We start from the raw sequence: 21,234 nt of genomic DNA, 5'->3' as shown, positions 1-21,234 counted from the left end.
ACGTGGTTAACAGCTGCCTTCCCGGACTCCACCATAGAGGTGAGCGGCATGCTATGCCTCCGCTCGGATCGCGACGCCGGCCTCTCCAGCAAGGTCCGCAGAGGTGGGGTGTGTGTTTACATCAACACAGTATGATGTAACAACGCTGCGCTGATCTCCAGCCCCTACTCGCCGCTGGTGGAGTTTGCTGTAATCAGAGCCAGGCCATTCTACCTGCCCAGAGAGCTTAGCAGCGTGTACATAATAGCAGTGTATGTAGCACCCAGTGCTAATGCTAATGCTCTGCAAGAACTGTACACTGTTATCTCCTGTAACTCCAGAACTCGACTTATCACTGTAACTCCTGTATCACTGTAACTCCAGAACTCGACTTATCACTGTAACTCCTGTACCACTGTAACTCCAGAACTCGACGGACTGTTTATTGTTGCTGGTGATTTCAATCATATCTCTGTGATGCTCATCCCAGCATACAAACAGCTCATCAGACATGCCAAATCGGAGAAGAAGCAAGTAACAACCTGGCCTCCAGGAGCCATCTGTGCTCTTCAGGACTGTTTTGAGCACACTGACTGGGACATGTTCAGAGAAGCTGCTACTTCTGATGACTCCATCAACCTGGAGGAGTACACAGACTCAGTGACTGGCTACATCAGCAAATGCATTGAGGATGTTACTGTCTCCAAAACCATCACAACCCGCCCCAACCAGAAGCCGTGGATGACTGCAGAGGTGCGTGTGCTGCTGAGATCCCGAGACAAGGCCTTTAAGTCAGGGGACAGGGCTGGCCTCCGAACAGCTAGAGCCAAGCTCTCCCGGGGGATCAGAGAGGCAAAGCGCACCTACGCAAAGAAAATCCACGCCCACTTCCAGGACACTACTGACACTCGGCGCATGTGGCAGGGCATCCAGACCATCACCAACTACAAGTCACCTCCACCTGCTTGTAACAGTGATGCCTCCCTTCCAGATGCACGGAACTACTTCGATGCAAAGTTCGAACACAGAACTACACGACAGCAAGGAAGATCACACCTCCTCCAAACGACCAGGTACTGTGCCTGTCCTCAGCTGATGTGCGGAGAACTCTACTCAGAGTCAACCCACGGAAAGCCCCAGGACCAGACAGCATACCTGGCAGAGTGCTCAGAGGATGTGCAGAACAACTCACGGTGTTCTCCAGGACATTTTCAACATCTCTCTGAGCACCGCGTGTGTGCCAACATGCTTCAAGACGTCCACCATCGTCCCTATGCCAAAGAAGTCTCGAGTGTCTCAATTACTACCGTCCCATTGCACTTACTCCCATCATCATGAAGTACTTAGAGAAGCTGGTCATGAGGCACATCAAACACCAGCTCCCCTCCACACTGGACCCTCTGCAGTTTGCGTATCGTCCAAACAGATCAACAGACGATGCCATCTCTACTGCGCTCCACCTGGCTCTCACCCACCTGGACAACAAAGACTGCTATGTTCGAATGCTGTTCATTGACTTCAGTTCAGCATTCACACCCTCATCCCTCAGCATCTGATCGGAAAACTGAGCTTGCTGGGCCTGAACTCCTCCCTCTGTAACTGGGTTTTGGACTTCCTGACTGAGAGACCACAATCAGTCAGGATTGGAAACAACACCTCCAGCACCACCATACTGAGCACCGGTGCCCCCCAGGGCTGTGTGCTCAGTCCACTTCTGTTCACTCTGCTGACTCATGACTGTACTGCAAAATACAGCTCAAACCACATCAAGTTCGCTGATGACACAACTGTGGTTGGCCTCATCAGCAAGAACGATGAGTCAGCATACAGAGAGGAGATCTACACCACAAGCTGCATCCGCAAAGCCACCAGCATTGTGGACGACCCCACCCATCCCTCACACGAACACTTCGCTCTGATGCCGTCCGGCAGAAGATACAGGAGCATCCGAGCCTCCACTAACAGACTCTACAACAGCTTCATCCACCAGGCAGTCAGACTCCTCAACACACAGAGACAGAACTGAACCCCACCCCACCTACCACACACAAAGACTGAACTTCACTCACACACACACTCAGCACACAGAGACTGAAATGTCTTTATCCCTATCAGCCACTCTCAAAAACTATAAACTCTCTACCTCAGTAACTGCTGTGATTATATATGTTCTATATGTTACAGTATGTTACACATCTCTGCACCTTATCCTCACTTTACACTTTATTATACCATATCGGTACTGCACTGTCCTGTCTATTATATTGTCTCGTTTTTTTTATTTATTGTTAATACAAACTACTTCCGGCGCCGACGCGAGTGGCTGTCTGTTCCAGAAGCTCCGTCTCTTTGTGTGTTTTTCTGAGTTTTTTTACGTTTATTTATCGTCTCTGTGCTACTACACACGTCTAGTGTGCATCTTATTTATATCCTAAGGATATTTTTGGTGTAAATATGCGGGGCAGCGAGGAATACCGTGTTTATTCCCGGGAAGAACTGCTAGCCCTCCGACCCGCGGGACGTGGGGGCATTGTCCACACAATACCGGATGATCTGAGAAGGAGGTACCGAGGTTGCAGGGCCGGCGCTATGCTAAAGGCTAAGCTAAAGGCTAAGAAGTCGGAGCAGCGCTGGAGGTACAAACCCTCAGTTCCGTCGGTGGTTATGGGGAATGTTAACTCACTGACCAACAAAACCGACGAGCTAGCGTGTCTGGTGAAGAATCAGAAGCTCTACAGGGAGTGTAGCGTGCTGTGTTTCACCGAGACCTGGCTCACCCCCGACACGCCGGATGCTAACGTGCAGCTACCCGGCTTTTCTTCAGTGAGGGCGGATCGGGACCCGGTGCTTTGCGGGAAGCGGAAAGGTGGAGGAATCGCGCTGTTTATTAACAACAGATGGTGCAACCCTGGACATGTGTACGTGAAGGAGGTGATCTGCTGTCGGGATATTGAACTGTTAGCGGTGAGTCTCCGACCTTATTACATGCCGCGGGAGCTCTCTCACGCGATCCTCGTGTGTGTTTACATCCAGCCGAGAGCGGACGTGCAGGCGGCGTGTGACGTCATCCACTCCACCGTCGCAGCGCTGCAGACACAGCACCCTGACGCCTTCTATGTGATCACTGATGACTTTAATCACGTAACGCTGGACTCTACCCTGCCTGCCTTTTTCCAGTTTGTGGACTGTCCCACCAGGAAAAACAGGACCATAGACTTGCTGTGTGCTAATGTGAGGGATGCATACAGGGCTATTCCACTACCACCGCTGGGGAAATCAGATCACAATCTGGTGTTCCTGCAGCCTCAGTACAAACCACTGGTACTGAGGCAGCCCACTACCACACGCTCATTCAGAGTCTGGTCTCCTGAAGCAGAAGAAGCCCTAAGGGACTGCTATGAAACCACTGACTGGAGCGTGCTGCTGCACCCACATGGTGAGGACATTGAGGGGGTGACTCACTGTGTTACGGACTACTTGAATTTCTGTATGGATGTTGCTGTTCCCACAAAGACTGTACGCTGCTTTCCAAACAACAAACCCTGGATTACCAGCTCCGTCAAGGACCTCCTCAACCAAAAGAAGAGGGCGTTCAAAGACGGAAACTTGGTAGAGCTGAAGCGCGTACAGGGGGAACTCAAGGTACGTCTTAAAGAGGCCAAGGAGTCTTACAGGAAGAAGGTGGAAAGAAAGCTGCAAGACAACAACATGAAGGAAGTCTGGGGTGCAATGAAAACCATCACTGGGTGCAAGAACAACAACGGCAACCCAGTAGATGGCGGTGTGGACAGAGCAAACCAGTTCAACAACTTTTACAACAGGTTTGACTGTCCTGCTCCTGCTGCCCCCTCCTCCTACCCTCCTGCAGCATCACCAACATCTTCTCCATCTCTACCATCATCACCACCATCTCCATCACCTTCAACTCCAACTCCACCATCTTCATCACCACCACCATTACCCTCACCTCCATCTTCATCAACATCATCACCGTCATCATCATCACCATCAGCACAATCACCCTCACCTCCACCATCTTCATCAGCACCATCATCACCCTCACCTCCACCATCTTCATCATCACCACCATCAACACTATCAACTGGCAGACAAATCATCTCCTCCAGTCCACCAACCTTTACTGCTGACCAGGTCAGGAGACAGCTGAGGAGACTTCACCCCAGGAAGGCAGCTGGCCCGGACAGAGTGTGCCCCAGAATGCTCAAGGCATGTGCTGTTCAACTGGGTGAGCCCCTCCAACATGTTTTTAACCTGAGTCTGCGTATAGGGAGAGTTCCTGCCACGTGGAAGACAACCTGTCTCATTCCTGTTCCCAAGAAGGCACACCCGAAGGAGCTGAATGACTACAGGCCTGTTGCTTTGACATCTCATGTGATGAAGACCATGGAGCGACTGCTGCTGGACCAACTCAGACCTCAGGTCCACCATGCTGAGGACCCACTGCAGTTTGCGTACCGGGAAAAGGTGGGAGTGGAAGATGCCATCCTCTATCTCCTGCACAGAGCTCACTCTCATCTGGACAAGGGGGGAGGTGCTGTGAGGGTCATGTTCTTCGACTTCTCCAGTGCCTTCAACACCATCCAGCCCCTACTACTGAGAGACAAGCTGATGGAGATGGAGGTGGATATGCACCTGGTCACCTGGATCACTGACTACCTTACTGGGAGACCACAACATGTCAGGATCAGGGACTGCTCCTCTGATACAGTGATCAGCAGCACAGGAGCACCACAGGGGACTGTTCTCTCTCCAGTCCTGTTCACACTGTACAGATCAGACTTCAAATACCACTCGGAGTCATGCCACATGCAGAAGTTCTCTGACGACACTGCAATTGTGGGGTGTGTGCGTAATGATGATGAGAGGGAGTACAGAAGCCGGGTTGAGGAATTTGTGATGTGGTGCAAGATGAACCATCTGCAGCTGAACATCTCCAAAACCAAGGAGATGTGCATAGACTTCAGGAGGTCCAGGCCCTCTGCTCAGCAGCCAATCTCCATCGAGGGGGTCGACGTGGAGGTGGTCAAATCCTACAAATACCTTGGTGTGCACCTGGACGACAGGCTGGACTGGTCAGTGAACACTGACTCCCTCTACAGGAAGGCTCAGAGCAGACTGTACTTCCTCAGAAGGCTCAGGGCTTTCAACATCTGCCAGAAACTCCTCCTGATGTTCTACCAGTCTGTGGTAGCCAGCGTCCTCTTTTACACTGTTGTGTGTTGGGGAGGCAGCATCAGCAAGAGGGATGCTGGACGACTGGACAGGCTGGTGAGGAAAGCTGGTTCTGTGCTGGGATTAGAGCTGGAGTCCTTAACACCACTGGCAGAGAGGAGAGCCCTCAGCAAGCTGCTGAACATCATGGACAATGTTCACCACCCTCTGCACAGCACCATCACCAGGCAGAGGAGCTCATTCAGCGGCAGACTGCTGTCCCAGTCCTGCTCCACAGACAGACTCCGAAAGTCTTTTTTCCTCAGGCCATAAGACTGTTCAACTCCTCTCAGCACAGCAAACTAAAGACTCTGTGAAACTTTTTCATTCCGGCCACTCTGGCCACACCATGGACACACCCCCAGCTATGGACACACTCTCAGACTTGCTGATGCCTAGAACACTTTTTATAGTTCTACCATATTTTGCACTAGTAGTTCATTCACTAGTTAATTCATCTACTGTTTACGTATCTTTTGCACTGTTTACGTATCTTTTGCACTGCTTAATTTATTTTAAATTATTATATAACTGTGTATTTGCACTTTCTGTTTGGCTGACATCAGTTATCCTCACATTATGCACATCAACTGGTGTTCACTGTCTATTGTGTTCAACTGCACTACCTCCATTCTCCATCTCCATTACACACACACACACGAAGACTGTACATTTACACTGTATATTCTATTTCTTATTTGATTGTATTTATATGTATCTTTATATTTTATATTTTATCTTTTTTAACTTTGTGTATTGTGTAACCTGCTGCTGGATGCCAAGAATTTCCCCCCGGGGATCAATAAAGTATCTATCTATCTATCTATCTATCTAATAGTGTAATAGTTTTATGTTGCACTGTCGTCACTCCTGCACTTTATGTTGTCTATTGCTTCTTGTTCCATGTTGCACCATGGTTCCAGAGGAATGTAATTTCACTACACTGTGTACCTGTACTCAGTTGTAATGACAATAAAAGCCTCTTCACTTGACTTAATGAAAATGAACTTACCTGTTCAGGAGAATAGTCTGGACCAGGAGAGTCACTAGTCTGAGCCTGAGATGGTTGAGGAAGATCAGAATCACCCACCACAGCATGGGAAGTAGCACTGGTCGTCTGTAATCACATTTTAAAAAAGACTAAATTTACAATATGAAACAACTAAAATACAAATATAACATTATTTAATTGATATTTCATACTGCCCATCCCATTTCAATTACTAATTACACAGAGTATATAAAACACGCTCTGTGGGAACGTTACACACACTCTAACCGTTCCTTGTGGGGACGGTTCCTTGCACGGACTGTTATGACCAATTTTACACTTATATTTCACTCTAAAACCGACTAAAGGTGTGTTGTGGGGACGCCGTGATTACCCAGAAAAACTATAAAGAGAGAGAGAGTAGAACTAAATCTAAAGTGAAGAAAATGAACTTACCTGTTCAGGAGAATAGTCTGGACCAGGAGAGACACTAGTCTGAGCCTGAGATGGTTGAGGAAGATCAGAATCACCCACCACAGCATGGGAAGTAGCACTGGTCGTCTGTAATCACATTTTAAAAAAGACTAAATTTACAATATGAAACAACTAAAATACAAATATAACATTATTTAATTGATATTTCATACTGCCCATCCCATTTCAATTACTAATTACACAGAGTATATAAAACACGCTCTGTGGGAACGTTACACACACTCTAACCGTTCCTTGTGGGGACGGTTCCTTGCACGGACTGTTATGACCAATTTTACACTTATATTTCACTCTAAAACCGACTAAAGGTGTGTTGTGGGGACGCCGTGATTACCCAGAAAAACTATAAAGAGAGAGAGAGTAGAACTAAATCTAAAGTGAAGAAAATGAACTTACCTGTTCAGGAGAATAGTCTGGACCAGGAGAGTCACTAGTCTGAGCCTGAGATGGTTGAGGAAGATCAGAATCACCCACCACAGCATGGGAAGTAGCACTGGTCGTCTGTAATCACATTTTATGAAGACAACTTTAACAATATGAAACCACTAAAATACAAATATGTTATTATTAAATTGATATTTCATGCTGCCCATCCCATTTCAATTACTAATAACACAGAGTATATAAAACATGCTCTGTGGGAACGTTACACACACTCTAACCGTTCCTTGTGGGGACGGTTCCTTGCACGGACTGTTATGACCAATTTTACACTTATATTTCACTCTAAAACCGACTAAAGGTGTGTTGTGGGGACGCCGTGATTACCCAGAAAAACTATAAAGAGAGAGAGAGTAGAACTAAATCTAAAGTGAAGAAAATGAACTTACCTGTTCAGGAGAATAGTCTGGACCAGGAGAGTCACTAGTCTGAGCCTGAGATGGTTGAGGAAGATCAGAATCACCCACCACAGCATGGGAAGTAGCACTGGTCGTCTGTAATCACATTTTATGAAGACAACTTTAACAATATGAAACCACTAAAATACAAATATGTTATTATTAAATTGATATTTCATACTGCCCATCCCATTTCAATTACTAATAACACAGAGTATATAAAACATGCTCTGTGGGAACGTTACACACACTCTAACCGTTCCTTGTGGGGACGGTTCCTTGCACGGACTGTTATGACTAATTTTACACTTATATTTCACTCTAAAACCGACTAAAGGTGTGTTGTGGGGACGCCGTGATTACCCAGAAAAACTATAAAGAGAGAGAGAGTAGAACTAAATCTAAAGTGAAGAAAATGAACTTACCTGTTCAGGAGAATAGTCTGGACCAGGAGAGTCACTAGTCTGAGCCTGAGATGGTTGAGGAAGATCAGAATCACACACCACAGCATGGGAAGTAGCACTGGTCGTCTGTAATCACATTTTATAAAGACAATGCAAACATATAAAACCATAAAGACATCATGAACAATACTTAATACATTCTGAATCACAGCATTACGTATACTGCATACTTTGCAACATACTTGTGTTCTCCATGGGTAGTCATCACCCCCATAGTCATAGACAATTTCTTCTCCTTCTTTAATGTCATTCAGGGCAAACAAACAAAGGTGTGGTTTTCCATCCACATCAATTTTTTTCATTTTACAGTTTGGGTGTCTGTGGTCATCGTTAACGAGCCGCCCAAATGATCCATCTTCTCTTGAGGCATCAATACTTAAACACAAAAAGAGAAATACAAATTTCACAATAACAAAAATAATAACTTCATTTGATTAAATACAATAAATAAATTCTGCTAAAAAGTCAAAAACTCATGCTGCATGACTTTACCATCTAGACCAATTTGATTTGGCTAATCAATTATTATGGCCAAGCTGGCTGACCGGGCATAAGCAATCAATTAAACCAGCATTATCAGCATAACCAAGTTCATCCACCACTATTAGTAGCATGACCACTGTGGTCAGCCATCAAGACCATACAACTCAACCCCTGTGACCAATCGGGTTGCATAATCATCATTATCAAGTGGGTATTCAGCTTGACCATCTTGACAACATTGACAGGACCAGTTTAAACCAACCATAACTAGCCCGATTTAAGCCACATGGTATATTATAGTTTTGGAGCAAACAGAAGCCTTACCACCATAGTTTCCCTTTCCACTTGAAGTCAAACATAAATACAGTACATGATGGGTGGTAAATGTTTCTTCTTCTCTGGGATTCTGCTTCATTTATCATATCTCCTCGATATTCAACAAGAAAATCTCCTTTGCAAATAGAACTCTTTGCAAATACTCCACGTCCTGTAAAAGACAGCAAAAACATTTTAACCAGGATAAACTACATTTACTTGAACAGACATTCAGCTCATGATAGATGGCAATTAGACCAACAAAGAAAGAAAGAGGGAACCATATTAAGATAAGCTCTATTTTAACTGAGTCTTCTCATGGATCATCAGGCTGCGTGTAAATGTATGACATTAATGACTAAAAAACTTCAGACGCCTTCTTACCTTTTACTGCATTAATGTACTTCACCTCCAACTTGCTTGTTTTGTCTGTTTTTGAAACCACATGTTCTATGGCATCCCTAAGAGGACTGATCCGTGGTGGCATTTTAAACTGCAAGAATATTAAACAAAAAAATTACTTGCCCTGTGATTAATTACTGTCTGATGTATTAAAGTTGTCAGTTGTATGATTTTTAACTAACTCTTATGGTTAGATATTTTAAAATAAAATTCATTTCTTAGGTTCAGGAGAGGTGGCTGTTTCAGCAGTAGTAAAGTGTGGGGGAACTGCGGCTGAACAGCCACCCCTCCCCCACCATCTACTACTGCTGATACAACCTGACTCTTACATTAATAAACATAAAAATACATACATACACAAACATAATGAATGATTTGCTCATATGCTGCATTTCAAACAGCTATAAATCCCTGTATGCAGTTATATACAATTCTTAAGCAGTTATACATCCATATACAGAGTCATATTCAATCTTTAACCACATATGCATCACTATGCACCATGCTGTACATCTTCATGCACAATGTTATACAATCCTTTACCAGTTAAACATCCTTAACTCCTGCTATACACTACTATACATATTTATACAACCTTTAATCAGATATACATCCCTTTACAGCATTACACAAAATCCTAAACCAACTATACACCCCTACACACCATTATACACAATACTTAACTAGCTATACACTACTATACACAATTACATAGAAACCATAATTAGCTATGCATCCATACACACCACTACATAGAACCCTTAACCAGCTATTCACTGCTTTACACTATTTCATACAACCTTTAACCAGCTATACACTACTATACAGAATTACACAGAACCCCCTAATCAGCTATACATCCTTACACACTGTTACATAGAACCCTTAACCAGCTATACCCTACTATACACATTTACACAGAACCTTAAACCAGCTATACACTACTATACACATTTACACAGAACCTTAAACCAGCTATACTTAACCAGCTATACGCTACTATACACCATTACATAGAACCCTTAACCAGCTATACGCTACTATACACTTTACATAGAACCCTTAACCAGCTATACCCTACTATACACATTTACACAGAACCTTAAACCAGCTATACACTACTATACACATTTACACAGAACCTTAAACCAGCTATACTTAACCAGCTATACGCTACTATACACCATTACATAGAACCCTTAACCAGCTATACACTACTATACACTTTACATAGAACCCTTAACCAGCTATACCCTACTATACACATTTACACAGAACCTTAAACCAGCTATACACTACTATACACATTTACACAGAACCTTAAACCAGCTATACACTACTATACACATTTACACAGAACCTTAAACCAGCTATACACTACTATACACATTTACACAGAACCTTAAACCAGCTATACTTAACCAGCTATACGCTACTATACACCATTACATAGAACCCTTAACCAGCTATACACTACTATACACTTTACATAGAACCCTTAACCAGCTATACCCTACTATACACATTTACACAGAACCTTAAACCAGCTATACACTACTATACACATTTACACAGAACCTTAAACCAGCTATACACTACTATACACATTTACACAGAACCTTAAACCAGCTATACTTAACCAGCTATACGCTACTATACACCATTACATAGAACCCTTAACCAGCTATACACTACTATACACTTTACATAGAACCCTTAACCAGCTATACGCTACTATACACCATTACATAGAACCCTTAACCAGCTATACACTACTATACACCATTACATAGAACCCTTAACCAGCTATACACTACTATACACTTTACATAGAACCCTTAACCAGCTATACGCTACTATACACCTTTACATAGAACCCTTAACCAGCTATACACTACTATACACCTTTACATAGAACCCTTAACCAGCTATACACTACTATACACCTTTACATAGAACCCTTAACCAGCTATACCCTACTATACACCTTTACATAGAACCCTTAACCAGCTATACACTACTATACACTTTACATAGAACCCTTAACCAGCTATACACTACTATACACCATTACATAGAACCCTTAACCAGCTATACACTACTATACACCTTTACATAGAACCCTTAACCAGCTATACGCTACTATACACCATTACATAGAACCCTTAACCAGCTATACCCTACTATACACCTTTACATAGAACCCTTAACCAGCTATACACTACTATACACCTTTACATAGAACCCTTAACCAGCTATACCCTACTATACACCTTTACATAGAACCCTTAACCAGCTATACGCTACTATACACCATTACATAGAACCCTTAACCAGCTATACACTACTATACACCATTACATAGAACCCTTAACCAGCTATACACTACTATACACCTTTACATAGAACCCTTAACCAGCTATACCCTACTATACACCTTTACATAGAACCCTTAACCAGCTATACACTACTATACACTTTACATAGAACCCTTAACCAGCTATACGCTACTATACACCATTACATAGAACCCTTAACCAGCTATACACTACTATACACCTTTACATAGAACCCTTAACCAGCTATACGCTACTATACACCTTTACATAGAACCCTTAACCAGCTATACGCTACTATACGTATTTACACAGAACTTTAAACCAGCTATACACTACTATACACCATCATATACGATCTGTAACCAGTTACATATCTTTATATATTTTTAAAAAATCATGCATTCCTAAATAACAAAATATATTATATATATTCTTATCACTATTATACAATATGTAACCCACTGTTATACACCCTATACACCATAATATATAATTCTTAACCTATTTTAACACCCTTATGCATGAGTCTACACCATTAATCAGATATACATCCACGTTTACAATAATATAGGAATTATAACACCATTAACCAAAATTATCTACTCATTCTGTCACACTAACAAAACAAAGAAATTAAGGGTGCCTGAGCAGCACTGTGAAATACAGTCAGCAAATATCTACCTTTTTTACCCTGCTGAGACTAACTTAACCTGTCAGCTAGCTAAATTTAGGTAGGAAGGTTAGCTAACACTAGCTAGCTTATGTGAGCAGTCTGCAGCCAGTCTAGCATTTGTCACTAGACATTTAAAAGCTTGTTTTTATTCTTAAACTTAAATATTACAAAAAAACACTAACTTCAGAAACTAGCTCTCATCTGCTCACCACACTCTCCAACTCTCCTCTGAACGGCAAAATGGCTTACAGCGATTAACAAGCTCCCTTCCCCCAACACTCGACTGCCGTTCCAGCAGCCGCCCTCCCCCCTCTACTTGCCGTTCCAGCAGCCGCCCTCCCCCCTCTACTTGCCGTTTCACCAGCCGCTCTCCCCCCTCTACTTGCCGTTCCAGCAGCCGCTCTCCCCCCTCTACTTGCCGTTTCAGCAGCCGCCCTGTGCTGTTCCAGCAAGCAATCAAGGCCCCTCCCTCTGCTGCTGCTGCTGCTGTTGTTGGAATAGCCAACCCCTCTAACAGTGCAAACAGCCACCACCCCTCCCCCACACTGTAACTACTGCTGCTGCTGAAACAGCCTGACTCTAATAAACTTTAAAACTTTTAAAGCTAAACTTTCAGCTCCTAACTGCTGCTAAACTGGTTAAATCATGAACATCACATGTACTTTTGCAGAGGTTGTGCATAAGGTTTTTTTGAGTAATGTAGAAGATATACTCAGCTTACATGGTATCAAATTAAAAGTCTTATAATGGAGACCACCATTTTTATATAACAAATATAATTGTATCATTTATAATTAAAATGACATGCATTTTGGCATTTTTATTGTCTTTTTATTTAGTTAAATTACTGTGTGAAGCACTTTTTAGAACTAGAACTGTCTGCTAGTTGGGGGAGGGGCGGTAGAAAAAAGAGAGGTATAGGGGGTGTTCAGCAGATCTGTACATGTTATATGCTAAAAGGACAACAGGAGAAATAGCTAGCTAGCTAGTTGACCACTGTGATCATGCTAGTCATTAACCTAATAAAACAACTAACCTAATAAAAAGGAGTAAAAATTTGACAGCACTCATATAATATCCAGTATATATATTTATAAGTCTTGCCGATAAAAAACAAACATTTTAACCTACAGGGACTTTTCAGTATGCTTACTGTACACCATCCAGCATTATTATATAAACCAATCAAGTGTTAACATCTTCTAATTGGATATTTTTTTTAATGGTCTTGAGTTTGATATTACAAATTATTTTCTCAATAATTTTGTTTTAATTGTTATTTAATTTGGAGAATGATGTATTATACTTGAGACTTGTTCATGAGTCAAGACCAAGAGCAGGAGTTTCAAGGACTAAGACAAGACTGAGACAAGACCAAGTTTTTTTTTCACCAAAATAAAAAGAAGGGATTTGGATGTAACTTAACAAACAGGTAAGAGCCTGCCATTGAATAATTACTCCATGGATGATTATGTTTCAGCTGGCAATAAGTTAAAAGTTATTTACCAATGCAGTAATAGCTTCTCATTTCTTAAACAACCATGTTAAAGACATGTTCTGTGGTTGGGAAAAGACATTCATCTGATTGGCCACCACAGAGTCCAGACCTTGTTGAGAATCTTTGGGATGTGCTGTAGGAGACTCCAAATATCCCATCATCAGCACAAGATTACATTACATTACAGTACATAACATTACATTTGGCAGACGCTTTTGTCCAAAGTGACTTACAATAGTGAAGTATAAAAATAATAGAAGTAAAAGTAAAAACATCTTTAGATAGGAAATGAGGTTAGAAGTTGTTAGAGGTTAGAGTTAGAGTGGTTAGGAGAGTAAGAGTTCTTTGAAGAGCTCTGTCTTCAGGAGTTTATTAAAGATAGTGAGAGATTCTCCTGATCTGGTAGTGGATGGTAGTTTGTTCCACCATTGGGTAACTCTGTATGAGAACAGTCTGGATTGTTTTGTGTGAATGTTTGTTTGGTAAAGTGAGGCGACGTTCATTGGAGGAGCGCAGCGGCTGGGAGGTAGCGTAAGCCTTCAGGAGTGAGTGCAGGTAGGAAGGAGCCTGTTCTGTCATCACCTTTTAGGCGATCGTAAGGACTTTGAATTTGATGCAAGCAGCAACTGGTAGCCAATGGAGCTCAATGAGCAGCGGGGTGACGTGCCCGTTTTGGCTGGTTGAAGACCAGACATGCTGCTGCATTCTGGATCATCTGTAGTGGAGGCATGAGATTACCACCGCTTGTACCAGGAGTTGGGTGGCCTGTTGCGTCAGAAATGGTTGAATATTTTTGATGTTGTAAAGTGGATAAGGAGTGGGCTGAAGACAGCTGCCTTGTCAGTGGACTTGCTCGGTGGACTCGCGCAGGTAGACTCGCAGGTCTTTACCCAAGTTGGTCTTCACACAACAGCTGACGCCTTCAGCTGACACCTCGGCGAGTGACGAAATAGGATTCTAAATTGCGCACAGCTGCGGGCGATATAGGAAATTAGCACCACAAGATCTTGGGTAAAAATGACTGCAGCTCTGGACAGAATTAAATGGCCATCAGCGAGGGTGAGAGAGGGAGAGAGGGAACACACTGGAAGAGCTGAAGTGGACACTCCCCCATACTTCATACTTCTGACAGCAGGAAAGTCACACCGCCTCTAGCAAATCAGGCTGAAGTTGCTCCACACTAAGCTCCTGTTTGGACAACCTCTGTCCTCTTACATCTCGAGCCATAAGCTCAAGCAAACCGCAGCCATGGCTAAAAAATAACTCACTCAGGGAACTACGTTCCAAACTCCGAGCTGCCGAAAGAAAATGGCAAAAAAAAAAAAAACTACCAACTGCTCCTGGATTCCTTTACAGCCAGCATCACAACTGCTAAAGCTGAATTTTATCACAATAAATTCAGCTCCCTCACAGACTGCCGGAAAATATTTGCTACATTTAAATCACTAATCAACCCTCCTCCTCCTCCTCCTCCTCTGGCTACATACTGCTGAAACACTTGCCTCATTCTTTACTGGGAAAGTGGCAGCTATCAGCAACCAATTTACTGATGTAACATGTAGCAGTCCTACTACATGCTCTGCAGCCCGGTGTCCCTCCACCGAAGGCGTTGCTTTCTCCTCGTTCACTCCTCTCACTGAGAACAAGACACTGGCTCTCCTAACACGTAGCCGTCCTACTATGTGTCCGCTTGACCCAATTTCCTCAAACCTACTACAAACCATTGCACCTACAATCACTCCGGCTATCACTCACACCATCAATGCCTCTTTAGCTTCTGGTGTTTTCCCAACTGCTTTCAAACAAGCACATGTGACACCAAAAAAAAGGCTTAAAAAGCCTTCTCTCAACCCCGCCCAGGTTGATAACTACAGACCGGTCTCACTACTACCCTTTCTCTCTAAAAAAAAAAAAAAAAAAAAAGTTTTAAATCAGGTCTCTGGCTTCCTCTCCCAGAATGACCTCCTGGACCAGAACCAATCTGAATTTAAAAAAGGACACTCTACCGAGACGGCTCTGTTGTCTGTGACTGAAGCGTTGAAAACTGCTAGAGCTGCAGGCCAGTCCTCAGTGCTCATTCTGCTGGACCTCTCGGCCGCCTTCGACACGGTCAACCACGACTTCCTCCTAACTATACTCTCAAACATGGGGATCTCACACAATGTGCTGTCATGGTTCAGATCATACGTCCCCAGGGTTCGGTTCTGGGTCCCCTTCTCTTCTCAATATATACCGCCTCTCTTGGTCAGGTTATCCACTCTCATGGCTTCTCCTACCATTGCTTTGCTGATGACACCCAGCTATACCTGTCATTCTCACTTGAAGATCACTCAATCTCTGCACGGATATTGCAGTGACATATCCTCATGGATGAAGGAGCATCACCTTCGATTAAATCTCTCAAAGACTGAACTTCTGGTCATACCAGCAAAACCATCTATTCAACCCAACTTCTCTATAAGCATCGACTCTCTCTCTCTCTCACCGTCAAAGGTTGCTAGGAACCTGGGTGTTATGGTTGATGACCAGCTCTCCTTCACGCACCATGTGGCCTCAGTTGCTTGATCCTGCCGCTTCGTGCTTTATAACATCAGAAAAATTAGAGCGTTTCTGACGCAACAGGCCACCCAACTCCTGGTACAAGCAGTCGTCATCTCACGCCTCGACTACTGCAATGCTGTGCTAACTGGCCTCCCGGCCTGCGTAGTAAAACCACTCCAAATCATCCAGAATGCAGCAGCACGTCTGGTCTTCAACCAGCCAAAACGGGCACGTCACCCCACTGCTCATTGAGCTCCATTGGCTACCAGTTGATGCTCGCATCAAATTCAAAGCTCTTACAATCGCCTACAAGGTGATGACAGAACAGCTCCTTCCTACCTGCACTGATCACTCCTGAAGGCTAACGCTACCTCCCGGCCGCTGCGCTCCTCCAATGAACGTCGCCTCGCTTTACCAAACAAACATTCACACAGAACAATCCAGACTGTTCTCATACAGAGTTCCCCAATGGTGGAACAAACTACCTTCCACTACCAGATCAGAAGAATCTCTCACTATCTTTAATAAACTCCTGAAGACAGAGCTCTTCAAAGAGCACTTACTCTCCTAACACCTCTAACACACTAACTACTTCCAACCTCATTTCCTTCTTCCCCTCCTTCACTTCTCTATCCCTTTATTTCACTTCGACCTCCTTTAAGCCCTGTCTAAAAAATGGTTTATCTTTACTTCTATTACTTTTGTACTTGACTATTGTAAGTCGCTTTGGACAAAAGCGTCTGCCAAATGTAATGTAATGTAAAAGTTGGCTCCGTTTGACAAAAAAAATGTTAATGCTAATAGCAATCCATATAATGTGTTGGCAGAGTAGAATTTACAATATTTTGTTATATTTAAGCAGTAAAGTAACACATGACCATCTCATGTTGTATTGCTTAAATATAACAAAATATTGTAAATTCTACACTGACACCACATTATTTGGATTGCTGATGGCCATTAAATGACTGCCAGTATAATCATTTTAGTCAACCAGCATGACCAATTTGATTGACTAGAATGAAAAAACACTGGACTACACAAGCTAACCTGTCTGACAATGATGTGAATGTTAGTTGACCTGCCTGATCAGTATGACCACTCTAGTTGATCCACATGACCAGAATGTTCAAAGTGGTACACCAGTATGACCATAGGGGTAGACAATCATGATTACACAAGTTGACCAGCATCAAGTATGACTGGTCTTTCTTTATAACCAGCATGGCCATGCTAGTTTATCAATATTGTAAAGCTGACTGACCAGCATGACTACACTAGCTCAACCAAAGCATTCAACCAGTAAAACCAACTTGGTCAAGTCAGTTATGCTGACAAACAAGTTAGCCCATCAAACTCAAATAAAAAACATGATGTACAGGTCATTAGCTAAAGTGTCCAACCAGCTTTTGGCTTATCCTAAGCTGAATAAAATGGCTGCCCACTCCCACATTATTATTCCACCATATAGGAAAAAACTGAAGAATATGAACTTGTTGTATTATTTGAGGTCTGAATTTTCTGCAAATAAATGCTCTAAATGACAATATTTTTATTTGGAATTTTGGAGAAATGTCTGTATTTTATAGAATAGAACAACAATGTTAATTTTATTTAAACATATACCTATTAATAGCAAAATCAGAGAAACTGATTCAGAAACAGATGTGGTCTATTCATGGCAATTGTGAATTTAAACCCTACCTCATCAGTAACAGATATTTGCACCACTTACATAAAAACTTGACTGAGCTGTATGCCCAAACAATGTGAATTCTGAATTAAAGAAAGTAAAACCACTTCAGTTTATGGATAAATCTTTGCCCATTATGTTTGAACAATTATTGTTTAAAATAAGCAAGGAAAAACATAATTGGACAAGAGGACAAAATTGCTAAAATGCCAAGATGCTTTGCCCAAAGTTGTTGGATAAATTTTACTCCTTGTTCTAACTTGCTAATCTGTCACAAAGTACCAAGCTAGTTCTGCTGTTGGAAACTAGAATGAACAATGATGTGTTAGTTAGTGGTAACTTCTTTCATTGCTTAAATTTTTATTTTTGTTTAGTTACTTTTCTAAAAGCACATGGTAATATGTCCTATTAAAGCATACATTATATGTGTATTTTTTAATAACTGATAAGTACATATTTAAAATATCAACCTGGTTGCAATAAATTGTATTATATTTTTGATTAGCATTTTGCTGCATTTGTTTTGGCAGAAAACTAGTGTAACAATCTGGCAACCATGGTTGCTTGCTGTTAGCTCCAGTTGTTCCACTGTTGGCTGCTTAGGATGCATATATCTTATATTTAATACAAAAATGGGCTTACCTTGGGTTTGACTTTTGCTCCTTCATCCAAGTTTTAAGCTCCTTAGCTGGTATCTGCTGAAAATAATCTTCTTTCTTGTCCATTGAACTGATTTCCATGTAAACACACCATAAATGTATGTTCCGTTGAAATCCTTCCTTATGAGGACCAGGAAATGTCCATATTTGGAATAAGTGTGTGTGGCACTGTGAGTGCATGACCTGCGGGGGCGCAACTGAGCTCCTGCCCTTACACACACACACTGACCAAAAAACGTGTGGTATGGGCCTGAGCTAAAAATCACATAGACATATTCAGAACAGCTCCTGCACTTTATTTAAACCATTTTCTTTATGGGGACCAGGTTTTTGGTCCCCATACCGCAACAGGTCCCCATGACGTGACTGTGTAAACAGTCTGCTGTCCCCATAACGTGATGAATACCAACACACACACACACACACACACACACACACACACACACAATTCTATCTATTTTATTTGATCTATTTTATTTATTTTATTGTTATTATAATGACTTACAGCCAATAAAAGGCAAAAATCAGTGTCTCAGAAAATTTTAATATTATATAAGACCAATCGGTACTTATTAGGTAGCTGGCAGTGTGCCAAGTCCTGCTGGAAAATGAAATCCGCATCTCCATAAAAGATGTCAGCAGAAGGAAGCATGGGAATGTTACCTTTAATGTTTGCATCATGTTAGCATTCATCTAGCTGGTAACGTTATGTGAGAAACGTTGTAACAACGTTGTGCTGCAAACCATTTTATTACATCACATGTTTTCAGAATATTTCTGGAGCATTATTTCTATAACATTTTAGGATAATAAGATAACCTTCCTTAAATCTTTTCAAACGTTGCTAAATGTTCGTATAATGTTCTCTGTTAGCTGGGATGGCACAGATTAGGTGGGGTAGGTGCCCTCCAATGACTGGCAGCAGCTGGTACGTTGGTTATGTCAAATCAGTAATCACCGGAATATTGACTTCAACTGTTACACTTGCTATATATACCCCTTTCACTTTACATACACACACTGCTAAGTACTAGATTGGTTCCGTCGGTCTTTACAAAGCATTTATTATGCCCATGTTATTTGATTTCTCTGTGCACAGGGGTGTCTTCCATACTACCCCACTGCGCTCTGCAAAACCAGCAAGCTGATTGGCTGTTTCTTCTGGAAGGCGGAACTTTATCCTTGAACTGGCTCTATGATTAGCGTTAAGAGATTTTCCATTCACACACGGACAGTGGCCTGTCTCCTCATTAATAGTATAGCTGAGCTGAGCGAAACTGCTAAACAATTATTCAGGGCTAAAGCCCCGGAAGCCCAGACCAGGCGACGCCCCAGTCTGTGTATGTTTTTGTATTTTTGCCCACAATTTTGCCTTGCCCTGCCATGATTTTGAGCTGGACTCTCATCATTCTTGAAACGAAGATGCACTCTATTTAATTTTTATGTTATTTTTTTAAGTATTATTCTTATTATGGTACCACTTTAAAATAGTCAGTTATAACACATACGTAGAAAGGGCAGCAATGACCTGTTGTTTTCCAAATAGTGAACCCACAGCCATCTAATTTGTTTCCCTTTCTATGTGTGTTATAACTGAATATTAATGGTTTTAAGGCATTTACAACCTAATTAGTAACCTTTAATAAACTAATTGTAAAGCATTTATAAACTCTTTATAAAGGTAGTCTTATTTTAAAGTGGTACCCTTATTATTAACTGCCAACATTTATTACAACTACAGAATAATATAGTCCTGTTACACTATTTTAATGTATCAAAAAATTATGAATTTGTAGCTATAACAATACATTTATCAATCGACTACACCACAGTTCTTAAACCAGAAAAAATCCTGCATTAAAAAGTAATTGTGAAATTTCCATAAAACATGATTTGATAAAGAGCCGCAGAGTCGGACCCGGCGGTTCTTTAGCCCAAAGGAAGTAACGGCAATGAGAGCTGCAGAGCACGGTGGATTTTTTTTTTTTTTCAATTTTTTCATATCAGGAGACATGGGCCAGCAATAGACCACTGTAGCAGCTTCTCACACAGCTCTGATCCAACACACAGCAAATTGTGCATGAAATTGGTTCAGAAAACATGAACTGGAACGATCCCATCCGCTTTTGCTGGGTCTGCAAAAAAAAAAAAAAAAAAAAAACACATTGGGTGTTTAATTACACAGTATCAGTGTGGAGAGAGAGGTAAATCTGCTGCTGCTGCTTTACGCTTCCAGTAACTGGGAGTAACTGGTTTAGCTGTGTGGTGACACATGATAGGTGCTGGTTTAGATGGAGTGATGATGTAATCTGGGAGCTGCTGGATTGATTTCAGATCTGTGTGGAGGTCGAGGTCATGAGGAGGTGCTGCTGCTTGCTTGGTAGTTGTTATATTCCCACATGGAAATTTAATATGTTCAAAAGAAACTGTATGTATGTATGTATGTATGTATTTTTTAATATATAATATATGTACATTTTTTTCCTGCATTGTATACAAATGCTGAAGTAATCTAGACTATGAAAAAACTTATTAGGAATCATATAGTAAAATTAAAAGTGTAATACATTTAAAAACTTGCTAACTCACTGACTATTTAACTAGCTAAATCTCTAACTAGGTAACTAGCTA

The 21,234-nt window shown here is 42.0% G+C and overlaps 1 protein-coding gene across 1 annotated transcript; it reads right to left on the bottom strand.

Moving 5' to 3' along the window:
* Window positions 1–7,892: 7,892 nt before the first annotated feature.
* On the bottom strand, window positions 7,893–12,515 carry LOC125787564 (N-lysine methyltransferase KMT5A-like). The gene is made up of 5 exons (XM_049471972.1): window positions 12,395–12,515; window positions 9,183–9,291; window positions 8,808–8,970; window positions 8,183–8,375; window positions 7,893–8,066 (listed from the first exon to the last, which is right to left on the bottom strand). The coding sequence occupies exons 2-5, from the start codon at window positions 9,283–9,285 to the stop codon at window positions 7,938–7,940; spliced, it is 588 nt and encodes a 195-aa protein (XP_049327929.1). The 5' UTR covers window positions 9,286–9,291; window positions 12,395–12,515; the 3' UTR covers window positions 7,893–7,937.
* Window positions 12,516–21,234: the final 8,719 nt, after the last annotated feature.

This window comes from Astyanax mexicanus, chromosome 24, assembly GCF_023375975.1.
Source record: "Astyanax mexicanus isolate ESR-SI-001 chromosome 24, AstMex3_surface, whole genome shotgun sequence".
Classification (NCBI taxonomy): domain Eukaryota; kingdom Metazoa; phylum Chordata; class Actinopteri; order Characiformes; family Acestrorhamphidae; genus Astyanax; species Astyanax mexicanus.
Note: the sequence above shows the minus strand (reverse complement) of the source record. Positions and strands in the feature narration are given on the sequence as shown.